This window comes from Archocentrus centrarchus, chromosome 12 (genome assembly GCF_007364275.1).
Source record: "Archocentrus centrarchus isolate MPI-CPG fArcCen1 chromosome 12, fArcCen1, whole genome shotgun sequence".
NCBI classification, from domain to species: Eukaryota; Metazoa; Chordata; class Actinopteri; order Cichliformes; family Cichlidae; genus Archocentrus; species Archocentrus centrarchus.
In genome coordinates, this window is record NC_044357.1 from 2,664,737 (window position 1) to 2,688,352 (window position 23,616).

At 40.1% G+C, this 23,616-nt stretch overlaps 1 protein-coding gene across 1 annotated transcript in view; it reads left to right on the plus strand.

Moving 5' to 3' along the window:
* The window catches only part of LOC115789399 (synaptic vesicle glycoprotein 2C-like), a 33,667-nt gene extending 11,254 nt beyond the window's left edge, over nt 1-22,413 (plus strand). Inside the window, exons 2-12 of the mRNA XM_030742797.1 lie at nt 591-771; nt 3,297-3,448; nt 11,138-11,271; nt 13,618-13,707; nt 13,793-13,903; nt 14,017-14,105; nt 15,817-15,981; nt 17,846-17,979; nt 21,101-21,304; nt 21,464-21,623; nt 22,216-22,413. Of these exons, the coding sequence (XP_030598657.1) occupies nt 591-771; nt 3,297-3,448; nt 11,138-11,271; nt 13,618-13,707; nt 13,793-13,903; nt 14,017-14,105; nt 15,817-15,981; nt 17,846-17,979; nt 21,101-21,304; nt 21,464-21,623; nt 22,216-22,399 (1,604 nt within the window). The 3' untranslated portion in view covers nt 22,400-22,413. The remainder of the gene's footprint in view (nt 1-590; nt 772-3,296; nt 3,449-11,137; nt 11,272-13,617; nt 13,708-13,792; nt 13,904-14,016; nt 14,106-15,816; nt 15,982-17,845; nt 17,980-21,100; nt 21,305-21,463; nt 21,624-22,215) is intronic.
* The last annotated feature ends 1,203 nt before the right edge of the window (nt 22,414-23,616 follow it).

Below are 23,616 nucleotides of genomic sequence, written 5' to 3' on the forward strand. Positions count from 1 at the left end.
TTGAAGCACATTATTGTGTGTAAGCACTGAGCAGTCAAACATATCATTATGACACAGAGCAGCTCTTGCAATTTAACCAATTTCTGATTAGAGCCCGACTGTATATAGCCATATTATATATTATAAATAGCCATATAAATAGCCATAATATTTGCCGTTCTGGCATTTATGGCCAATAAATGAAAACTGAACAGGAAAGAATAGATGGAGAAACACCCTTCAACCATGTTGTGAGTGTTGATGTTGCAGAATTTGTTCACCAGAGAGCAACTTTCCTGTTGGTTGCTGATCAGAGCAGAATTGGGTAGAACGTTAAAAAAAAAAAAAAAAAAAGAAATAAAGAAATCAGACTCTAAAGTTCAGCTTTTTAGTTCTCTGATATTAACTCCAGTTTCAAAGCTGTGTGTGTTGTAAGAATGCATGAATAACCAGGAGCTGAAACTGTCTCCATATATTCCAAAATGTAAAATGGTTTTTGTTCACTCAGCAGTTTGAGCAACAAACACTTGACTCCAGATGGTTGTGATCGTTTATAACTCTCTCTCTCTCTCTTTGCCCCTCTTTCTTTCCCCCTGCCTCCCCTCCTCCAGGCAGCATTGTGTATCTGGGGATGATGTTTGGAGCCTTTTTCTGGGGTGGCCTCTCAGACAAGGTGGGCCGGAGACAGTGCCTGCTGATATCCATGTCAGTCAATGGCTTCTTCGCCTTCCTGTCCTCTTTTGTCCAAGGCTACAGTATGTTCCTCTTCTGCCGCATGGTGTCTGGCTTTGGGTGAGTTTGCTTAAAACTGGTCTCCTCTCACCCCTGTAGCCCCTCTGATCTGTCTTCCCACCAGTTCCCCCGCTGTCTCCCCTCCTCCAAATTCAAAGCATATGACAAGAGGTTTGAATTTGGAGGAGGGGAGACAGCGGGGGAACTGGTGGGAAGTAAATGAACATCTGGGTGTTTTAATGCTAACATGGTCTGCTGCTTGGCTGCCCACATCCTTGACAGATGGCGTGCCCTCCCATCTCTGATGTCCTGTTTGTACAGTATATGAACCTTTAGTTTCTTTAGTTCCAGCGGTGATGGCTCAAGCTGATGTTACTTTATGATTAGACCGAAATGCAAATTTCAATCAGAATGGGCCGCTGTGAGCCCGAGGGCATTCGCGTGATTGGTTTACCTGAGCTGCACTCAGCTCTTGAGCATTTAATTACAGTTGTGTAAGCAACCGGTAAACCTCACTTTGTCTGAAAAACAGCTTCTCCCTTAATGGCTTTAAATTTTCATTCGTAGCTTTAGATTTATGTCACCACTTAATTCTCAATCTGTATGCAGAAGGTAGTTTATTGTGTGGGATGATATCTATGATTGTACACATACCTTTGGGGATAAGTAATGTTTTCTTGAAAAAAAATGTTCCTGAACAAACAGGCAATGCTTTCTAAAGGGTCACTGAAATATTCTTTTTTCTTTTACACCCTCATACTGGTAGAAATACATTCTGGCATCCAGTGTTTGACTAGTTACTTTTTCTTTCATTAAGCGTTTCCCTGCCTTGTGTTACCGTAAGCTGTCTCAGCAAATAGGAAAGAAGATTCAAAGTGCCACTGTGAAAAAAAATCATACAGATTAGGATTTAGTCCGCTACTTAAACTAACACCATGAGATAAAATGTGGGAGAAAATTGTAATGAAAGAAATGTCATCACAAAGTTGTGTTATTTTCTGGATTTCTAAGACACAAAATCCCATTCTGTACTAAACCAATCAGCGACTCTTGCATTTGCATTGCATGTTTTCTTTTTTTTTTTCTCATGCAGGCATAAAGGAAGCAGGATAAAGAGTCCAACCAAATCTCAGCAGATTCTCAGCTGTCATCACAATCTTGAATATTTACTGTATATTTCATGTACAGCCACATAAAATTTAATGTCCTTTTATTTCAATAAATGTTTCTTAGCAGTTCTAAAACACTGTCAAATATTAATTCTTACAATATTTCCAATTGATCTTAAATGGGATGGGGCGTACTCCACCTCTCATTCAGTGTTAGCTGGGATAGGCTCCATCTAACTCATCTTGGATAAGTAGATCAGAAAACTGGTGGATAGCTGGATGGATTATATAATATTGACATCTTTGTGAAGGAATAGGAAGCATATGGTCGTGTGGATTCTTTTCTTGCTCCACATGATTTAGTTAGTGTCTACATGTAGTTAGAAATTAAAATGTCACAGATGGCTGCTCAGGTGTGCCACTTGAGATATAACAGCTACAGCTCAGATCAGACTTTAAAGGAATAGTTCAACATTTTCAAAATATAACCATTGACCAAAAGTCTATTAGATATAAAAAAAAAAGAATGAAAATGAACACATTTTATTTTCTCTTCTAATTAAGAAATTACCCAAACTCTCAAAGCACAAAACAAGCAAAGTCGCCCAATGATCTGCATGATTATGACAGAATAAAGAATTTGAAAAAAAAAGCTAACAAATGGTTCTTCTTCTAATATAAATGAGGCTGTAAAAAAAAATGGGGAGTCACTGCAGTCACAGATGGGCTCCTTCTGACTCTACTGACACCTCACAGAAAGAGTTCAGTGCAGCTACCCCTCACATAAATACAAACATAACAAGGTATCAATATGGAAATATGCAAAGTAAGACATTCTCCCTGTGTTGAGTTCAAAAGCCTGAACGCAGCCTCTGATTCTGGGCAGTGATGTAATAATCACGTTTGAGGGGAAGCAACAAAGATGGATCAAAGATTGTAATATCCGGTGTGCTACAGTGCGGTGACTTTTCATTTTCTTTGGTCAAGAAGATGACGGCACAGTTTCTTCAAACAAATGCTAAGCTGCGGTGGACAGTGTGGCTGCTTCCTGCCATTATGATAAGACTCTGAAAATGAACCAGGACAGTGCGGAATCTTTCTTGTGACATGAATGAAGACAGGGAGGATCCGGCTCCTACTTTACAGAGTCTTAAATCTCCAAAAATGTTAACCTACATTCAAAAAGCCTTTAAATCTTCCAGGAAGACCAAACCAATGCATTGAAACATGATCACTTGTTGCTGATGATGCACATGACTGCTCTTTCTTTCACCTCTTTCTATAAAAAAAAACAAAAAAACAAGAAGGTTGCATGAGTTTGTACAGTTTCCACAGCGAGAAAGGAAGAAATCATTTCCTGTAACAATAAATCAGTTTTACATGGTGATAAATTTTCATTGTTGTGCGCGCTGACGAAGCAAATGAGGATTGCCTTTTTTAGCATGCGCGGCTAATTACAACAAACTGCATTTGCAGGATCGGTGGAGCAGTACCGATAGTATTCTCGTACTTTGCTGAGGTACTGGCTCGCGAGAAGAGAGGAGAGCATCTGAGCTGGCTGTGCATGTTCTGGATGATCGGAGGAATTTACGCCTCAGCCATGGCCTGGGCCATCATCCCACACTATGGTGAGTGACATGATGTAACAGCATGATGTACAAGGTTACATTAACATTAAAAGGGACTTTTTCCTTTTTGCAATTATCTGGTTTTAAATTGTGGAGATTGCAGGATGTTGGCAGCAATAAGAGTGCTGCAGAAAGTTAAGAAATGATTAAAACATGGCAGTAAAATCTAAAGTGAAATCATTGCAATTCTTGAAAACATTCGTCATAAATTACGTTTTTTCCCAACAGCTTTTTTGCACATATAAACTGGACTCAGTGTTTAGTGTGACAGTTAAAGTTTAACATTACATTTCTCCACCTCATAATATTGAAGGTTTACAATTCTGCCAGAACTGTGTGGCTGTGAGTGCTTTATTTAATTTTTTTTATTTTTGAGATTTATCAGAGTTTACAGTGAACACATAACCAAAGCAGATTTCAGATCAAGTGATCTCAGTGAAGAAGGTGCAGAAGAATAATGTGAATGAATCCAAAGTGGAAATACCCTAAACTGCCAACAGGGGGCGATTCCTCTGGTTGCCAAAAAACAAATGATTGTGCAGAAGTCTATGAGAAAACAGTCCCTTAATCTCCCTTCAGTAAGCACTTTCCTGATAACTTTATAGTCTCAGTTGCTAGTTTCAAGTCTTATTGAATACACCGTGATGCTAATTTTATAAAATATGGTAGCCTTAAAAAAAAAAACAATAAAGCATGGAGTGTGCTGCCCACACTGTGAATGACAAGCCTGTAATGTATGAACATGCAGTGTTTTATGGTTTCTTGGTCAAAGACGCTGTTTGCTGATCTCATCTGTTTTCGAAACACCAAGAAAGTGCTCACCGTTACATATTCAACAAATCAGTCATTCATCAGGACTAGTACCAGCCAGTCCTCAAAAACTGCTATATGATGTCTTCATTGGAACATGCGGGGTTAGGAAAAATAATCCTGATGATAATCCTAGAAAAAAGGACTATTAATGTTAAAAAAAAAAGGGGGGGGGGGGGGGGGGGGGCAGCATGGTGGTGTGGTGGTTAGCACTGCTGCCTCACAGCTAGAATGCCATCTGCAAGGTCTGGGTTTGACTCCACCTTGGCTCGCTGTGTGGAGTTTGCATGTTCTCTCCGTGTCTGCGTGGGTTTCCTCCGGGTACTCCGGTTTCCTCACACAGTCCAAAGGCTGGCGACCTGTACAGGGTGTACCCTGCCTCTCGCCATGTGTCAGCTGGGATAGGCTCCAGCCCCCCCGCGACCATGAAAAAGATAAGCGGAAGTGAATGGATGGATGGATGGGTTCCTAAAAGGACAAGCAGTCTGACCCATGTGGGTGTCCATCACGCACAGAGTATATAATGAAAGTATGTAGTGAAATAATGTTACCAAGCTGCATACCAAACTATTCTGCTACCCTGTAACACAAACTCACTGGAGTGCCCCAGTAACAGCCTGGCAGCAGCTTTTTATACAAGCTATAGTCTGTAGATATTTTTGTTCCACTGCTAAGAGCAGAATAAAGTGTCACATAATGATCATGTGTGGAGGAGATAAAGGCATGGATGACCTTGGATTGAGAACACAATTTGATCTTGGTCATATGCCTCTGTTGGGTGAAACAAGACTGCACTGCAGCTGTACTTAACAATGAAGTCACTGTACAGCAAGACTGTGGCCTTCTAGTTTAACCTTTTTTGACCTGTCACCAGTGACAAGTCAATAGACAAGTGAGGCTGTTGTAGAAGTTTGCATCCTAGCACACCAGATTGTGTGTTACACAGAACTATCTGAGATGCTGTCCTTGTAAACTATTTGCAGAAGGGTTGGCACTTTCAAAAAATACTTGGCTGAAGTGTCCTTCTCTCCCAATTATGGGCTAAATTCAGCCAATCAGATCAATAAACCACAGGATGTAGAGATATCAGTACAGACAAAAATAAACTGCAGTCTGGCAAGCAGTCAGTGTGGTCAGCCATGTAGACAATTTTTAACTAAATGCACTGGCAGGTGGTCACTAAAAAATATTTTACAGGTGATTTGATGAATCATCTGTTTTCATACCTAAAACATGCCACAAACTACAGCGTTAGTCCAGTAATTCCTCATCAACTTCAGTTCAGTTTTAACACGTTCTGAGTCACAATTTATTACATGCTGACATCTGGTTAGTGCACATTTTAACATAATATTTCACTCCAAAAGTCTCTGTTTCAAACAGAATATCCAGTCTTTCCAGAGTAAACCAAAGTACCAAAGTAAAATGAAAGTGCAGGCAGGTCCATGACTGGCTTGAACTTCAATGCTACAGTTAGATGCTACATGAATATATACCCCACCACTGCAGCTTCCTCCACCATTAAAAAGAAGGGCACTTTTTAATGGTGACTCCTCTGATTGTATGAGCCATCAGTAAAAATACATCAGGTTGTTGTTCTGTGTACTCAGTAAACACTTTTGTGATGACTTTACGGGCTCAGTTTTTAGTTTAAATCCATGTTGAATAAAAGTCCAGTTTGCAATGATCTATGGTCTGTCTGACTCTAATTATGTATTATTAGAATCAGAAAGAAGGATAAAACAAAGATACACTGATTGCCAACAATTTGTCAGTCTCAGGTTGTAGCCAATGATCATACAGTGTTCCTCAGTTTCACAGTGAGTGCCACTCCTTGCTTGTCACGTTTCAAAACAACAAGATGGCGATGGTGAAAATGCCTAGCTCAAGGGTTTTACTATTCAATGTAACATTGTAGTAGCTATGTCCATCTTTTATATTCTACCTTGCGTAAAGCAATCGGCTGTGGCTCAGGAGGGAGAGCGGGTCACCTACGAATCGGAAGGTTGATGGTTCGCATGTCGAAGTATCACTGGGCAAGATGTTGAACCCCAAGTTGCCCGCGATGCATCCATTGGAGTGTGAATGTTAGATAAGACACTTAGGTAAAGAAAAACGTGCTTGTGTGTGCGTTTGGGTGTCTGAAAAAGCACTTTGAGTGCCCAGAGTATTGAAGTACTATACAAGTACCAGAATGTATGTAGTATGACTTTGCAAATCTCTAAATAATTCAGGTAAGGAAATAATGGACAGCATGTTTATGACCAATGTACATCGAAATAAACAACTGTAGATGCTCCAAACACACACACACACACACACACACACACACACACACACACACACACACACACACACACACACACACACACACACACACACAGCAGAAGCTGAAACTGCATAGTTTAAAATGAGGGCGAACTGATGTTTAGTGGCCCAAGTTCCACAGTGGAAAAGTTTCCTGCTGTCAGGAGAGACTCACATCACTAGTTTGAACATTACTGCAAAGAGAAGCGGCATGAAAGTTGGACTTGTTGACAGTGCTGTTCCACTCTTGATGATGCCCCCTGCCATAGCAAGACATGCACATCACAACATGATACATAACATGCACTGAGCACCAAAGTAATTCCCCCTATCGTGGGGCTTAATTTAGAAATCAAGACCCATTGGGGGGGCACACAAATACATAGCGGGTAGCAGTGTAGGTGGAAGCCACAGCAATAACAGCAGCAGAAAAAGCAACAAAGTGTCTGTCAGCCTGCACAATGAATATGTGTATGAAGTGCTTTCAAATTGAGCACAAAATCAGAACACGGAGGTGCACAGGGGTGTGTTAGGCAAGCAGGGTTCATCTGGACATATACATAACATCTGCATTTTGCACCAGGAACAGTACACAGTAATTCAGAGTTAAATGTTTGAGCCTGTAAACAAACAAAAAAGTGATAGTATGACTCATATAGGTAATCTCATAACATACAGTGAGGGAGAGCTGGAGGGTAACAGAGAGAGGAGGAGGTGTGTCAGAGCATATGAAAAAAATGAAATCAATCTGGAATGGGGGGGGGGGGGGTGAGGGAAGAGGAGCAGAGAAAGAGATTAGGAAGACAAGGCGAAGGAGAAGTGGAGAGCGCACTTGATTTATGAGGCCTGTGTCCGGGATAATCGAAAGGTGAAGGGATACAGCAGAGGGCTAAATGGAGGCGCAGAGACGAAAGCAAAGACAGAACAAGAGCACGAGCCTGTAGCACAGGAGAGGAGCTGAGAAGGAGAGTGTGAGGAGGAGGAGGAGGAGGAGGAGGAGGAGGTGGAGGAGGAGGAGGAGTGCTTCTTGTTTGCCATGGCCCTGTTGATCAGATATAATGAAGTTTGCTCTTGGAAGCTGGCCATCAGGATGCTGTCTCTTCTGGAGACTGTTCTGAGGGTGTGTGTCTATCGTGTGTGGGCACAGGGTTGATTAAGTGTCTATTATACCAAATAGTGTTCTTATTTCGAAGCTACAAGACCAGCTTTTTAAAGCAGGTAAAGAAAACATGTTGAGGAAGTGCTTTAGTCTGACTGTGAGTTAAGACCCTTTAGAGGAATGTTGGAAAGCTTGAATGATGTCAAAGACAAAATGTAATTATGTTGTGCAAAATTCACATTTCACACTAAATGAACTTGGTGGAAGTTGGTGGTCCCGCTCATATGAAAAAAACAGTACTGTAGTTAGTATGAACTAATAGTTCTCAGGATACTGTGCCTCTATGTCTACTGTGGCAGAGCATGAAAATTTTGTTTTACAGGATTTTTAACGATTGATCCAGAAGCATTTTGGCACATTTTCAAGGAAAACAAAGATTTTGTCTTGCAACATCAACGATGTGAACCTGTATCTCCTTTTTTAATGTCAAACTGCGCACCGAGTCATTATTTGTAGGATTCTGGTTGGCTGACATTTCTGTGCAGTTAGAGTTGCATCACCACCTGTTGTTTTGGCACACTGGGCATCATTTTTTTTCCATTTTCTTATAGATGGAGATCTTTTTTTCAAAATGAAATCCCAGTTTTAAGAAACAACAAACAATGCAAAACTAAATTCAGCACAAAACGGAAATCAGGATGCAATAAGTTAAAGTCGAGATACTCAGGAACATGTGTCCAGAGCATGGGAGAAAAAGCAGACAAGGGGAGAAGCAAGACTAGTTCCACACTTGTAGTTGGATTCCTGCAGGTCCTCTACCATCCGCCAGGGGGTGCTGCTGCAGCCTCTGTGTCCCTGCCACCCTAAGCCTAGCTTGCAGACACATTTTTACAGCAATACAGTAATAAAGAGACATCTCTGTGACAAATATGAGGCATTTCTTATAAATACTTTAACACAGTTTTCCAGTAGAATCCTTTTATTATAAAACAAAACACAAACTCAGTGCAGCTCTAATTCAACTGTGGAAGAGCAAACTGGTACACATTGTAATGCTGCATTGTGTTCTGTCTCTGCAAGGACTACTGCATATATAAGCACCAAAATTAGAAGCACCTCTTTCCTGTGTGTGTGCTGAAGCTCATAAGCAGACAACGAAAGGTATTTCTGTCTTATGGGCCATAACTAGCCCTCAAGAATCTAAAGATAGCAGCTTATATCTTAAAGCTCTCCAGTGGCCATCCCAGCGCATGAGTGACTGAGTGTGAGAGGGCCAGCAGAGGCTTATAATTGAGGTCAATTGATTAGACGCCAGTTCTGTAACACATTTTTTTTCTCCAAGATGCAGTGGTGTGTGGGTAATAAGTTCTGCCGCAGTACTCTTGGCATTGACTGGTAGACAAAGGCCAGATAACTCTGTGTGTGTGTCTCTCTCTCTCTCTCTGTGTGTGTGTGTGTAGCTTTTTTAAGGTGACAAATATGTCTTAAAGTATAGAAACAGGTAAATTGCAGGGAAAAAAAATAATAGTGATATGCGTCACAGTGTAAGAGTGCGGCAGGTCTGCTTGTGTCTTTACTGTGTGTGTGTGTGTGTGTGTGTGTGTGTGTGTGTATGTGCATGCTTGTGTGTGTGTGCATGTACGCACACACCAGTGCTTTAAAATTTGTGTGATAGCACTAAGCTGTGGCCAAGGACAATGTGTGTGTGTGTGTGTGTGTGTGTTTTAGCAGTGTTCCCTTCTTTAGAATAGGGACATAAATCTTGCTGAGTATCTGAATCAGTCGGCCATCCCCTCCAGTCCATTATAGCCATAATCCCCCTAATGAGGTTTGTACTGGTACAGGCTAGAGCAGCAGCGCCACAGCCCCCCCCACCCCCCCTTCCCCACCCACCCACCCACCCACCACCCACCACACACACACACACACACACACACACACACACACACACACACACACACACACACATGTGTCCATGCTAATATACTTTCCTGAAATTAATTTTTTTTCATGTAGACTTTGCTCTATGAGTAGACAGGGTGCCTTTTCAACACCCTGCACATAGGTACTCCATCATATGCTGTTACAGCTTATTGATGGTCACTGTAAAACGTCTTTGGGAGCTTTTGACACTTTTAGATAAATCATGGCTTATTTGCAGATTTCAGATTTTTCAGATTTGTGAGGATGGAGCCAGCCAGTGTCAGACATGTCTGTGCTTTTCCAGAACTCACAGCGACCCACGTCACCGAGCACTGATAATTAAATTATTTGTGCTTTTTATTAGATTCTTTTAAGACATTATTTTTAACCAATCTTTTTTTCTTCTATAATGGGACCAAATGTTAAGCAAACTCATTGAAGCATTGAAGACTGCTAGTAGAACATTTTTGTACCTTCAGAGAATTATGTAGTTCAAAAATTGGATTCTTTCTTAAAACTCAATGTGAATATAATGCAATGCATTAGACTGCACAAAGTGTTTCCAGGCACAGTTTTAGTTTCCTAGCATCTTCCAGTGGAGTTGATATCATTTGTGGATACAGACATAAACATTTCATGACATGAATCATGTCAATCTTACTTTACTCAAAAGAAGATTCTTATTTCTTATTTCTTACAAACTGCAGCAGTTTGTATTTTGCAGCAGGGCTGTGCTCTTGGACATCCCTGTTCTCCCATGTTTCACGTGGAGCGCATAAGGCAGGAAGAGCTGCTACAAAACCTGAGCACATAATGGAACAGGCATCTGTGACAACAGACAGGGTGCTGATTAAGTTAGACACATCAAGAAAGGACGAGCTGGGGTGGCGGTGGATTGCAACGTGGTTTGCAGTTGTGCAACAACTGCGAGCATGCTACAGAAGCTTAAATAGCACACCTTAAGCTGGAATCGTAGTAACATAGTAACTAAAAACACACCAGGCATCAAAAAAGAACAGTTTATATTTATATGAGCCCACAAAGCTTTTTTCATTGGAATATCTCAAACCCAAGTGATCGCTCACTAATAACCACATACTAATGTAATCAAATAATATTCTCTGACTGAAGAAGACCACAGAAGTACGTTAGTAAATGCCTTGTTGAGCAGGTTTTACTGATGCAAGCACGCCTCTCACTGCAGCCTTTTCTCATATCTGAAAAAGATGAAGATGACAGAAAAAAAAAAAGAAATGAAGGTTTTCTCATTCATACATGCCAAGGGTTTGCACTGACTCTAGGGCAGCAGCTGATCTGTGTGTTATTTCATTTCATTACCTTCTGGCAGAAACAAAATCCTGCATGGTTGTTCATGAATATAAGAGACTGAAACATAAAACGTGCAAATTTGTCCAACCGTGAGGTACAGAAAAAAGAAACTCAATTCAAGCTTTATGTCGTCACGTGTTATTAGGACTGAACTCATGATGTGATGTTGCAGTACATTTTTATTTCTAACTTTCCTTTTGTGTGACTGCTTCTCCGTGCAGGCTGGAGCTTCAGCATGGGATCAGCCTACCAGTTCCACAGCTGGCGAGTGTTTGTGGTGGTGTGTGCGCTGCCCTGCGTCTCTGCAGTGGTAGCTCTCACTTTTATGCCTGAAAGCCCCCGCTTCTACCTCGAGGTAAAAGAGAAACGCAGTATATGAACGGCTCCTGCTGCACGCAGCCCTTCATTTGTTCATTTTTTTGTGCCATAAAGCTCAACTAATGCTTATGAACTATTAAAATCATATTAGTGAGCCATATTGATGCACTGGGTAACAATTCAGTTCAATTTAATTCAATTCAGTTCTTTTTTTATCTATATAGTAGGGTTTAATTCCGGGATCCGGGATTCCCGGGAAATGCGATCAGAACCATTTCCCGTTTCCCGGGAAACGTTAGACGGGAAACCGGGAAAAAAGTCGCGCGCGTCGCTTTGACTTTCAGAAAGAAAAGAAAGCTTCAGAATGTTAAATTTAAGGAAATATTGAGAGAAGGGTTCGTTTAATGCGAAAAGCATTACTCTTCATTTCAGGCACGTTCAGCCTCCGTTTAAGGCTTCAGCCTTCATCTCAAGCGTTTTAATAGAGGTATTACACAGTTGTACTTTTTTCCTCTTTAATTTGTTGAAATCGTAGGCAATGTGTTTACCCTAAGGTATTTTGTATTATATAATTTTATATTATTATATATTGTTATATTGCATTATATAGCCTATAAAATATGCCTGCCCTGAACAATAAAGAAATATCTGTTTAACTTCGAGTGTTTCTTTTCCTCGTTTGCAGCCGCTTACTAACAATCATGAATTAGGATACGGGCCTAATGTGTGAAGAAATTATCATGAAATAGATTACTTTAACATATTTCGCTTTTAAAATGGAGTTGAGTAAAATGTATATTTTTTAGGCTATAAGGATTGGCCAGTTTTTCAATAGACGATTCACAGCGAACCTACTTTAACCCTCAGACACGGTGTTATAAATTTGCTGTTGCCAGAATGGCAATGACCAAGTCGTAGTGCATTACTCAAGGCCCTGTGTTATGCCATATTATAGTGTAGTACGGTAGTTAACTTTTCAATGACTATTACAGCGTTCCACTGGTGGAGATATAGCGCAACAGATGTCGCCACGACAGCGTGGCTGAGCCTTTATCAATGCTGTGTGGAGATGAACCGTATTGTTTTGCACCAGCAGTTGTAAAATATCTTGGTATAATTCCATGTACAATGGAGGAATATTCTAATTATATTTGTTAAGGGAGTGTTGAGGAACGATACAACACCGCATAGCTCGAGCACTCCAATGTCCAGATGTAGGTTTTATTGCATTAATCAAGCCGACGTTACCCCCTACTGGGCATAACAGGACATAGCTGGAAAGCTACCTCTACAATATCAGAATAGGTTAAGGCCGACACAGGCTACAGAAGGCCTAATTAAAATAAAAAAATAAATAAACTTTTTCCCGGGATTCATGTCATTTTCGGGAAAAATATTAAACCCTACTATATAGCACCAAATCACAACATCAAGGTGTTTTATATTGTAAGGTAAGACCCTACAGTAATACAGAGAAAACCCCAAGAGTCAGATAACCCCCCTAAGAGCAACTACTTGGTGACAGTGGGAAGGAAAAACTCCCTTTTAACAGGAAGAAATATCCGGGAGAGCCAGGCTCAGGGAGAGGCAGTCATCTGATGTGACCATTCTGCTCTTAAATACTCTTAAACACAAATAAGCCTGCAGTCTGAGAGCGGAGTGCTCTATTATGAGGTGTTTAAGATAAGATGGGGCCTTCATTATGAAGAAAACAACCTCTTACTTAGAACCACTTGCATTATTATGTAATAACAAAGCTCAGAGAAAATCACACCTCAGTGAAATACAATCTTGAAGCCTTTTTTGGTGCATGTGATTATGCACATGAACAATAGTGGCTCAATGAACACCTCCAGGTGCACTGGGGTTTATCGTCTCTTTTTGACATCTAATTTTTGTTGAAAAAGTGCTCAAAAATAAAAGTTGTGTTGACATTTGGGATATAACATCGCCACCTGCTGGATGCTCATCTTGAACTTTGTAGCATTTATGTAAAATGATAGTTTCTTTTAACCAATCTATCAAAACATTGCATTGATATTTCTTGCTTTATAAGAAATTCTACATTACTTATATCTGAGAAACAGGAACAGTTTTTAGCCGAGTACTTTAAATGATTAAAAAATTTATGTCAAAGTCTAAACATGTGAATTGATGTAATTTGTGTCACATGAATGAGTAAAATTTGTACACTTACTGTAAACATGCATTAGGCAAATTTGATCCCAAATGCAGCACCTGATAAATGATAAAATGAACTAACCACTTAACTAACTGCAAAAATCAGGTAAGGCTTACTAGGTCTGGCCACGTGAGGGTGAATACTGGAATCCAGATGTTTACTGTATGCATATTTATCTACCTTATGTTAACTATTCCCCAGATGGGTAAGCATGACGAAGCCTGGATGGTGCTCAAACACATTCATGACACCAACATGCGTGCCCGCGGAGAGCCAGAGAGAGTCTTCACTGTGAGTACACCCCAGCCTTTGCACTTCATCATTCTTGCTGCCGCAGTGCCTTCGGCAGGTGACAGGTCAGTGTCTCTCCCTGCAGGTAAACAGGATAAAAATCCCCAAACAGCTGGATGAACTGGTGGAGGTGCAGAATGAGTCAGCCAACCCCGCACTCAAGGTCCTCTTCAAGATCAAGACTGAACTCAGAGGAGTATGATACTGTTTACCACTTTTTTCTTTACCTTTATCTTTATGCTGTAGTTTCATAATAAATATCTATGGTTGCTATGACTAAAATTTAACAACCTTTTCCTTTTGTATCAGATCTGGTTGACGTTTATGAAATGTTTCAACTACCCAGTGAAAGACAACACTATGAAACTGGCTGCAGTCTGGTTTACTTTGTCTTTCGGGTAAGAAAGTTGCACATCCCATCCAGCTCTACTTTCACAATTTGAATATGTTTCTACTGTTGGCTTTGATGTTGTTCAGCTATGCTTTTTATTGCCCTCGGTGATACATAACTGAGTCACCACTATTTTCCAGCTTAATATAAATTTCTTTAATGCACTTGGCACCAGAGTAGATGCTCACACACTTATATCCTCCTGATGAGTATTGGTCAGTCTTTCTTTGTCTTTATTGTACATCTTGTTTATGACATTTTCTGTTTTCTTTTTAATTAAGAAGATTAATGCCAAATCAAATGCAATGATTGTAATGCAATAAATCTTTTGACACTTTGTAACTTTTGAAAATATGGTGTTTAATTTGACTTCATGATGCTACAACTCTTACTCTGCAAGAAAACATCAACATCAGACCAAAGGCTTTTGAGCTTGTGCACCGATATAAGTTCAGCGAAAGCAGCATCATTAAAACATGTATTCCAGGCTTTGTGGAAAATGGTTACTAAACATACACTAGCTATAGATCAGATTCCTCTTTCATTTCTTTTAACTTCCACCCAACCATCCGTCTGTGTACACCCAGACAAATATTTCTCTGCAGACTTGTGAAGTGATGCTGCATCTGACTCATGTTCTTTTAATATAGAGTCTTACTGAAAGACAGGGAGAATGGTGGTGGAATGAGGAAGCACAGGGAAGTATTCAAAGGAAGAGGTTAGTGATGAAAAAAGTAGACAGGAGTACTGGGAGGCTAGGTGTACAGTAAAGAGAAAGGTGGCAAAGGCAAAAGAAAAAGCATATAGTGAGTTGTATGAGAAGCTGGATGCTAAGGAAAGAAAAAAGTACTGTACTTATATCAATTGGCTAGACAGCAAGATTGAGCTGGAAAGGATGTGCAGCAGGTTAGGGTGGTTAAAATAGAAATGGAAATGTACTAACAAGTGAAGAGTGCTTGTTGAGAAGATAGAAAAAGTGTTTTGAGGAGGCGATGAATGAAGAAAGTGAGCAAGAGAGAAGGAGAGATGCAATAAAGATAGTGAGTCAGGAAGTGTGAAGAATTAGTAAGGAGGAAGAGAGCAGCTATGAAGTGGGAACTGCTATCACAAAATGAATATTACAGTAAATATACAACTAGAGAAAGTAATGTACACAATTGTGTACATGGTTACCAAATGGGATAAAAGCTGAAGTTTTGACAGTTTGCTGGTCGGGGGCATCCAGGCGTGTGTTCATCCTCTCAGGAGTGGATGTTCCAGCAAATTCAGCCCACTGTCAGAGCATGCAATACTCAGAGAAATTACAAAATGTGCAGAAATGAATACCCACAAACCTCAATGAACTGAAGCAACATTGTAAAGAAGAGAGGGCCAAAATTCCTCCACAACAGCAACAACAACGTGTGAGCCTGAAGTCAATAAAAAAAGCAGTTACTTCAAGTTATTGTTGCTAAAAGTGGTTCTACAAACTAATGAATCATGGAGTGCTGCTAGTTTTTTTAGAGTCCTATAAAAAATTTCTGTTTCATATTTTTTACTGCAGTTATAAATTATTATTCTTTATGTATGTGTTGTCTTGTGCTGTAGTGTTGGGAAAAAAAAAAAAAGGGAAATATGTAGAATAGGTGTTTTTATGAGACACACTCAGACATGGTTACAATAAAGTGTCAGAGTCACTTGAACTACCACGCTGATACAGAACCTGTCGCTGTGTTCAGGTACTACGGGCTATCTGTGTGGTTCCCAGATGTCATCAAGCACCTTCAAGCCGACGAGTACGCCTCCAGAGTGAAGATTCACAACAGTGAGCACATTGAAGACTTCACTTTCAACTTCACCCTGGAGAACCAGATCCACAGAAATGGAGTCTTTGTAAATGACAGGTAACGCAGGCTTGGTGCACAAACTGACTTCCGTTTGGATCTGAATGTTTTCCGCAGGTCTTCAGCTTTCCCAGACACAGAAATCAACAGTGGGAGAAATGATTAAAAGCAGCTGCAGTGTAACACATTGTGATCCAAGCCTGTAAGCCTCCCTTAGCACAATGTTGTGCTTAAAGTTGCTTATCCCGTTGCGGGATAGCAGTAGTATTTGTCATTCCCGCAAACAACACACCGCTGCAGATAATATTAATCTTTCCTCTTTCTCTGCTGCCACCAGGAAATTAAAAGGCTTATCTCTCTCCCTTATTCTTTCTATTGGTCTCTCTTTCATCCCTACGCACACATATGTTCCTCCTCCTCCTGGTTATGACTCTCACAAACACGGTGATGTGCTGTTTTTGTTCTTTTTGCATTCTCACTGGAGACCAGAATGCATTTATTATAAGAGATTAAATCAAAAACGGTATCATGTACCGTGTATCGTGGTGTGAAGTAAAACACGCAGATAACTGACTGGTGAGACCAGACACGCTGAAGGGAGGACACGCTGGTGATTCTCAAACTGGGGCAGTCGCCACTGGTGGGGAATAGATCCACTGCAGATGGGGTGTGGCTGACCATGGAAAAATATGGAGCTGAACATGAGCTGAATAAATATGTTTTTTGGAGGAAAAATAAACAAAACCCAGTTTTCTGTTGCTCTCATGCTGATCCGTATTTCACTGAAGTCCAGCTTGGATCATATTTTTTTTTTTTACTGTGACTGAATGATGAAACTTGTGGAGAGAGGAGGGTAAACTGAAGGTTGAAAACCACTGGGTTAAGCAGTGGTGAGAGAAGTACATATCTCACACTGGAAGTACCATTAAAAGAATCGGTTACAGTGTAACTTAAGTAAAAGTTCATCTAAATGAACTAAATGAAGGATTTACAGCAAAAGAACATACTTTGTAGAATCTTCCCATTACGTCGGTGGTATTATTATTATTTATTATATCATTGTATTATAAGATGCACTGATACACTGAAAATTGGTTTTGGCTGATATCAGCCTGTCAGAAATGCTGTAATTTGCTGAATGTTTATGCAGTGCGTAACAGTTCTATAGCAGTTTTTTTGTTTTTTTTTTAACTTTTTGTAATTTTGCTTTGGAGTGACTCTTAACCATCAACATTTCATTGAAGTGCTGATTTCAACTTTCATTTGAGGGGTTTTACAAAGGTTTTGGATGAACTTTTAAGGAATTACAGCTGTTTGTATCCATAGTTGCCCATTTTCAAAGCCTCAAAGGTAGGTGGACACATTTTAAAAATAAGGATCTCTTTGATCAAGTCTGCACTTCAATCACATCTGATGCTTAAAATAATTTTTAAAAAATGTGCTACTGTCCAAAGAGAACTGTGTTTCTTAAGCATGATTAAGTACATTAAGTACATTTTGTTTTTAGGCTCTATCTGTGCACTTACCAATAATGACAATTGTGGGATAAATTAGGTGGCGTAAACAGTGCTGTACCTCCAAAAATGAACACATTAGTAAAAATATTTCAAATTTCTACTTAGGTTTTATATTGGATTAAATGCAGTTATTCACTTTCAGCTGGTAGGCCTTTGTTACATCAAATCTCTATTATTCTATCATAAGAAGCGCTGATCTAAATGTTAAATTGGACTGCGTGGTTTCCATTCAGCAAAGCCTCCCTGTCTTTGTTGTCCATACGGTCACTGAAAATACGGACTCAGCATTTTGCCTTCCTTTCTTAAAAGGGAAATGATCACCCCAGTCATCAGTAATATATGTTACATTATCCAGTCAGCGGGTGCAATAATTTCTTCCCTGTCTGCATCCTTTTTTTTGTTTTTAGGTTCATTAGTATGAAGTTTAAGGCAGTCACGTTCATCGACTCGTCTTTCCTCAACTGCTACTTTGAAGATGTCTCCACAGTAGGATCCTTTTTCAAGAACTGTACCATTGTAGACTCCTTCTTTTACAACACAGGTGAGCCACTCCTGCAAAATTCACACTTATTCAGGGCATTCCTCCCCTGCACAGAGTTCCCTGCCTCTCCTGAACCAGAGTATTTCCTTCCACCCCAGGAAATCCTATTATGCTGTTTTTGCCTTATACACAAGTCTCACTCAGGCTCTCTGTCTGTCAGTTCATTTTGGGTCCAAGCTTCTGGCTCAGAGAAGAAAGAAAGCTTTTGAGCATTTTATGCCTGTAAATTACTGCTTAACCTCTGTGCCCCTGGCACAGATTGCCTCTCTGAACTACCTGTGACTGTATTTAACAACAAAAAAAGTGGGCCAGGCTTCGAAGGACTGAAAATGGAAATTTGTAACCAAACGATGACTCCTGTAGTGATGCATTTTTTAATGCGATGATTTAGTCAGACAGTTATTTGGAAATACTTCTCTGAGCATCTGAATTTTTCTTTTACCTACAGAAAATACCCAAAATGTCAAACCGTATTGTTAATAAATCCGGGCAAAGTTATGAAAGTGCAATCCAATCATTTTAAGGCTGACAAAGAAAGAGCCGAAGGAAAAGGCAAACGCAGGAGAGCTGTTTTAAATGATCTGAGAGAACTGGAGCTGAATCAGATCTTGTGGGAGCACATGGCAGAAAAACACTTCCGTCCAGCACTCAGCAAAGCGCTGAACATAGAAACAGTAGGGGCACATCAGGTGTGCTGGTAATGCCCCATGGGAAATGCAGTCTTGTTGTGCTCAGAAATGTGTGTGTAGACAGAGGATGAAGAGGAATGAGAGACAAGATGATTCCGCTGCATCAGGTTATGAGCACAGAGGTGAGAGCAGGGAATCTTTCTCAGCTGCTGAAGTTTATTAATACACCATTGCTACTTAGAAAGAGAGCCCACGGACATTTACACATTATAACATTTAATACTATACACTCACTTGCCACGCTTACTCCATCCTAGCACTGGGCTGGGATCCCTTTTGCCTTCAGAACGGCCTTAACTCTTCATGGCGTAGATCGAGTAAGGTGCTGGAAACATACTGACATGATAGCTTCGTGCAGTTGCTGCAGATTTGCTGGCTGCACATCCATAATGCAAATCTCCCATTCCATGATATCCCAAAGGTGCTCCACTCAATTAAGATCTGGTTACTATTCAATTCAATTAAAATTTTATTTAGACAGGCAGCGTGCACAATAAAACATTAACATGTATAAAACCAGGAGAGACATTTTCCAACTGTACTCTGGGCAGGTAGCTAGAACAATAAATAAGAATTACATTTATGACAAACATTATATCCATCAAAATCCCCACATGCATTTTTGCTGCGACAGTACCCAATGTTGTGTGGAGCGTGAAAAAAATATGAAAGTTTGTACATGTTAGGAGCTCTGTTGGAAGACAATTGCACTGATTTATGGTCACAAAAAAAGATGATTTCCCAAATAAAGTCCTACATTTTTGGAATACTGCACTCTCCTCTCATTACTGACAGAGTGGCTTGTGCTGCCTTTCCAGAGCTATGAAATACAAATAACTTTAAATGATAAAGGAACCAGTCTGAGGTGATTTGAGCTTTTGTGACATGGCTTGTTGAATGTAACCATCAGAAGATGGTCATAAATGGATGGACATGGTCACTAACTATACTCAGGTATGTGGTGGTGTTAAAAACAGAGCTTTTCTTAATCTTTGCTATATTTTTTCATGCTTCTTCCTCTTTGTGGTGTCATTTCCTATCCAAGCCAACCTTTTAACCCATCAATTTCCTACTGTAGCATCAGTGCCATTGAGCTAGGAACTGTTGGCTTGTTAGAGGACTGTGCATGAAGAGGTGCTCACACAGGAAGAGACTACCAGAAATTTAGCATCAAGATGCCATTGAATGTCAATGAAATTAGAAAATTTGTAGCAGGCAGGCAAAATAACTGTTTGCCACACTAAGTGGGCAGATCCCAAGTCAAACTTTTCTCAGGTTTGAGGCAAGCTCGTGAAATAACTACCTCAGTTGCTCCAAACTGACATATGTGGTGTATGCATTAAAGAGGTACCTGTCCACTAACAACCAGCTGTCAGCTACAAAGCGATGTGCAACAATTTGTGGTCTTAAAATACGATATAGCAGGAATCTGGTTAGTTTAGTTTGGCCTAATGACTGAAGAGAGAAAGAAACAGCTGTTCTGGCTCTGTCCTACCGACACATCTGAAGCTAACAAATTAACAACTCATGTCTTATTTGTTTAATTCATACAAAGAAGTCTATTAAGTCCTAATTCCTGTGCACTGGCTCACTTACTGCTAATAATTTTATTAAATTACAATGTTTCAGTCTTATTGACCTTCATCAGGTACAAATGCAATAGACAGAAGTATAAAAATCATATGAGAACACGGGCTTTCCTGGTTCCCTACATTTTATAATCCTAATTTAACTGATAAAAAAAGACAAGCTTTTCTTTTTTTAATCTTTCTAGGGTTCTTTGTTTTGTTTTTTGCTTTTCCATTGTTTCCTGTGTTTCCTAGTTTATGATTCTCCTCATTTCCCTTACTGTAATTTCTTGTTTTATTTTGGAAATTACTTTTTGAGTGTATCTCTGTTGGTCTGACCTCCTGTCTTTGTTTTTTTCCCCGTCCTTTACAGTTTTCCACCTCGCACTCAGAAGTTCCAGTGGTCCCTGTCAGCTTCTCAAATGTCTTGTCACTCTCTTCTTCTTGCATACAGTCTTCAGTTTTAGATTTTTCACTTGTATTCTTCAGTTGTATTTTATTTAGACTTTAGGTTGGGCTTTCACTGCCATATTATGCCGTTGCCGTTGTTATTTTTTCACATTAGATGTTGCTAAATTTTTCTAGTTTTAGCCCAAGCTTGAATCATTTGAGCACACATGTAACAGCAAAGTTTTGACCCTAAAGAGGCCTCTTCATCAGATTTGAGGTTAAAACATCGTTCGTGTCTCGAACAACAAAAAACTCTTTTAAATGGTGCATTTTGCAGGGTTTGAATATACTCTTAAGTGATGGTAGCCAGACTACAATTCATAAAGTCTTGTCTGCCATCATTTGAGTTAATAACAGAGGCAGCAGATGGTGACAATCAGATACAAACTTCACTCCTGTCTTTTCCATTTACAGATATAGATGACACCAAGCTAACAAATTCCAGGGTGATCAACAGCTCTTTCCACCACAACAAGACAGGCTGCCAGATGACATTCGACGACGATTACAGTGCCTACTGGGTCTATTTCGTCAACTTCCTGGGAACGTTGGCTGTGCTTCCTGGAAACATTGTGTCTGCTCTCCTCATGGACAAAATAGGGCGCCTAAGCATGTTAGGTACGATTGCCTTTTGGTGTGGGACATGAACAGCAGCTTTTCCTCTTGCAAAATGTTTTGATGACTTGTGAAGTTGGATTTTGTGCCTGCAGTGACCTCTAGTGACGTAAATGAGGTTATTTGGAGTCTAAGATATAAAAGTCATCCTGTGTCCTGCAGGAGGCTCCATGGTGCTATCGGGCATCAGCTGCTTCTTCCTTTGGTTTGGCACCAGCGAGTCAATGATGATCTTTATGCTCTGTCTCTACAATGGCCTCAGTATCTCTGCCTGGAACTCCCTCGATGTGGTCACTACTGAGCTGTACCCAACAGACAGGAGGTGAGCGATGCACTCACTGCATATAATTCAGAGCGTTACCTTTACTGGTGTTTAGTAAAAGAGTGATACTAGTTTAGAATACAGGTGGGACGTATCAAAGTACAAATACTTTGTTATTGTACTGAAGTACAGGAACCTGTACCTGTGTTTATTTTTCTGACAACTTTTCACTGTTACATTCAACACAATATCTCTAATTTCTACTCCTTGCATTTTCATCTCAGGCTCATTACTTTAGGTTTAAGATATTTGAGGGGAGTTATTATTTCCCATCGCTGCACGCCTTCAAATAACCAACCATTGTGAGCCTAAATGCAAAGCCCTTACTCAAGACACTACTTGCAAATCCAGAGGACACACCATGGTGTGGCTTAAAATAGCCACAGTTCCAAAAAAAACCTCCAAAACACTCCTAAAACAAACTTCTAAACAACATATTATATAATCACAAAATTCTGAAACTAACTAGAGCCAATTTCTCACCTCAGATTGATTCTGTCTAAGTGATCACAAGAACATGAAAAGGCTTCCATATACCCTATCAAATAAGACATACATCCATTTCTGACCCTCTTCTCTTCGTTGTCTGCAGGGGCACAGGATTTGGCTTCTGTAATGCCATGTGTAAGCTGGCAGCGGTGCTGGGCAACCTGATCTTTGGCTCTCTGGTCGGCATCACCAAGGCCATTCCCATTCTGCTGGCATCGTCCGTGTTGGTTGGCGGCGGGCTGGTGGGGCTCCGACTGCCAGACACACGTGCCAATGTCCTCATGTAAACCTCAGCACAGAACAGTATGTTGTTTACCAGGTATTTTCTCAGTTTACTGAATAATGACTCATTTATGGAAAAAAAACTTTGTTAAAACGTTTTTGAAACAAGCTTCGTTGTCATTTTTTATTCACCTTTTTTTTCATAACGTATGCTGAATATGTCCACAACCTCAGATACATGACAAAGTATTATTATTATTCTGTTATTTCTGAGTGAAATACCTGGTAAATTAGGACAGTGAGATGCAGTTTGACAGAGCTGCAGGTTTATAGAAGAGTTTGATTCGGAATATCAAATGAATTACAAATGTTCAAGTTGCCAGTGGCTTTTTACCAGAGCTGTTGGCATTCTTGCAGGAATTCAGAGGAAAAACCTACTTTTGAGAAGCAAGCTAAATTTATCCATGGTGATTAAAGTCTTTATAACAGCAGCTCATTGACTACCATGGGCTGTTTCACACATGCAGACCACAACTGCATGTGCCAAAGCTGCAAAAGGCTTAGGCTTCCAGCAACCTTCCCCTTCCCACTTCCACTCAGTCGGTGTGCATATTAAAGGAATAGTCTGACATTTCTCTTCATGTGCATATTTGAAGCTACCAGCAGCAGCTCAGGTTTGCCAACTGTCAAGCTTTTGGCTTGACACACTTGCTTTGAGGCTCTGCTCAATGTGTCTCAGTGCTGTTTGCTTGCCCTTAGTCAATGCAGGGACACACAGTTCATAAGTGAAAAACCTTTCGTGCACAATGACTTTTCTATCATTCACTTTGCAAAGTAAATTAAACAAAAGTAAACACTGGACTTCAGTTTACTGCTTCCAGCTGTTTGGAGGAGTCTCACCTCTCACTTTTTACTTGTATTTGTAAATGCCCAGTAAAAATCAAAGCACTTTTAATGGTATAAGTTATCATTGTCATTTTAAATAAACCTATGAGCAAATTTGTCAAAAACATGTAGCACCAGTAGGGAAGGAGGCATTATTTTTGAGTTAAAACCTGAAAGTTGGCAATGCTGCCTTGCTCGGTAAGAAATTATTTATTAAGTGGAGATAGTTCAACAGGCTGTTTTTTATTATTTATTCATTTATGTGTTGCTTATTGCTGTACCGTGTGCTTTTCTGTTCTTAGACTACTGAATTATGGTGTTTGAACTCTGATCCTACAGCTCCAGTGATGACAGGTTGATGATACTTAAGCCTTTTGCTGCAATTTGCAAGAATTTG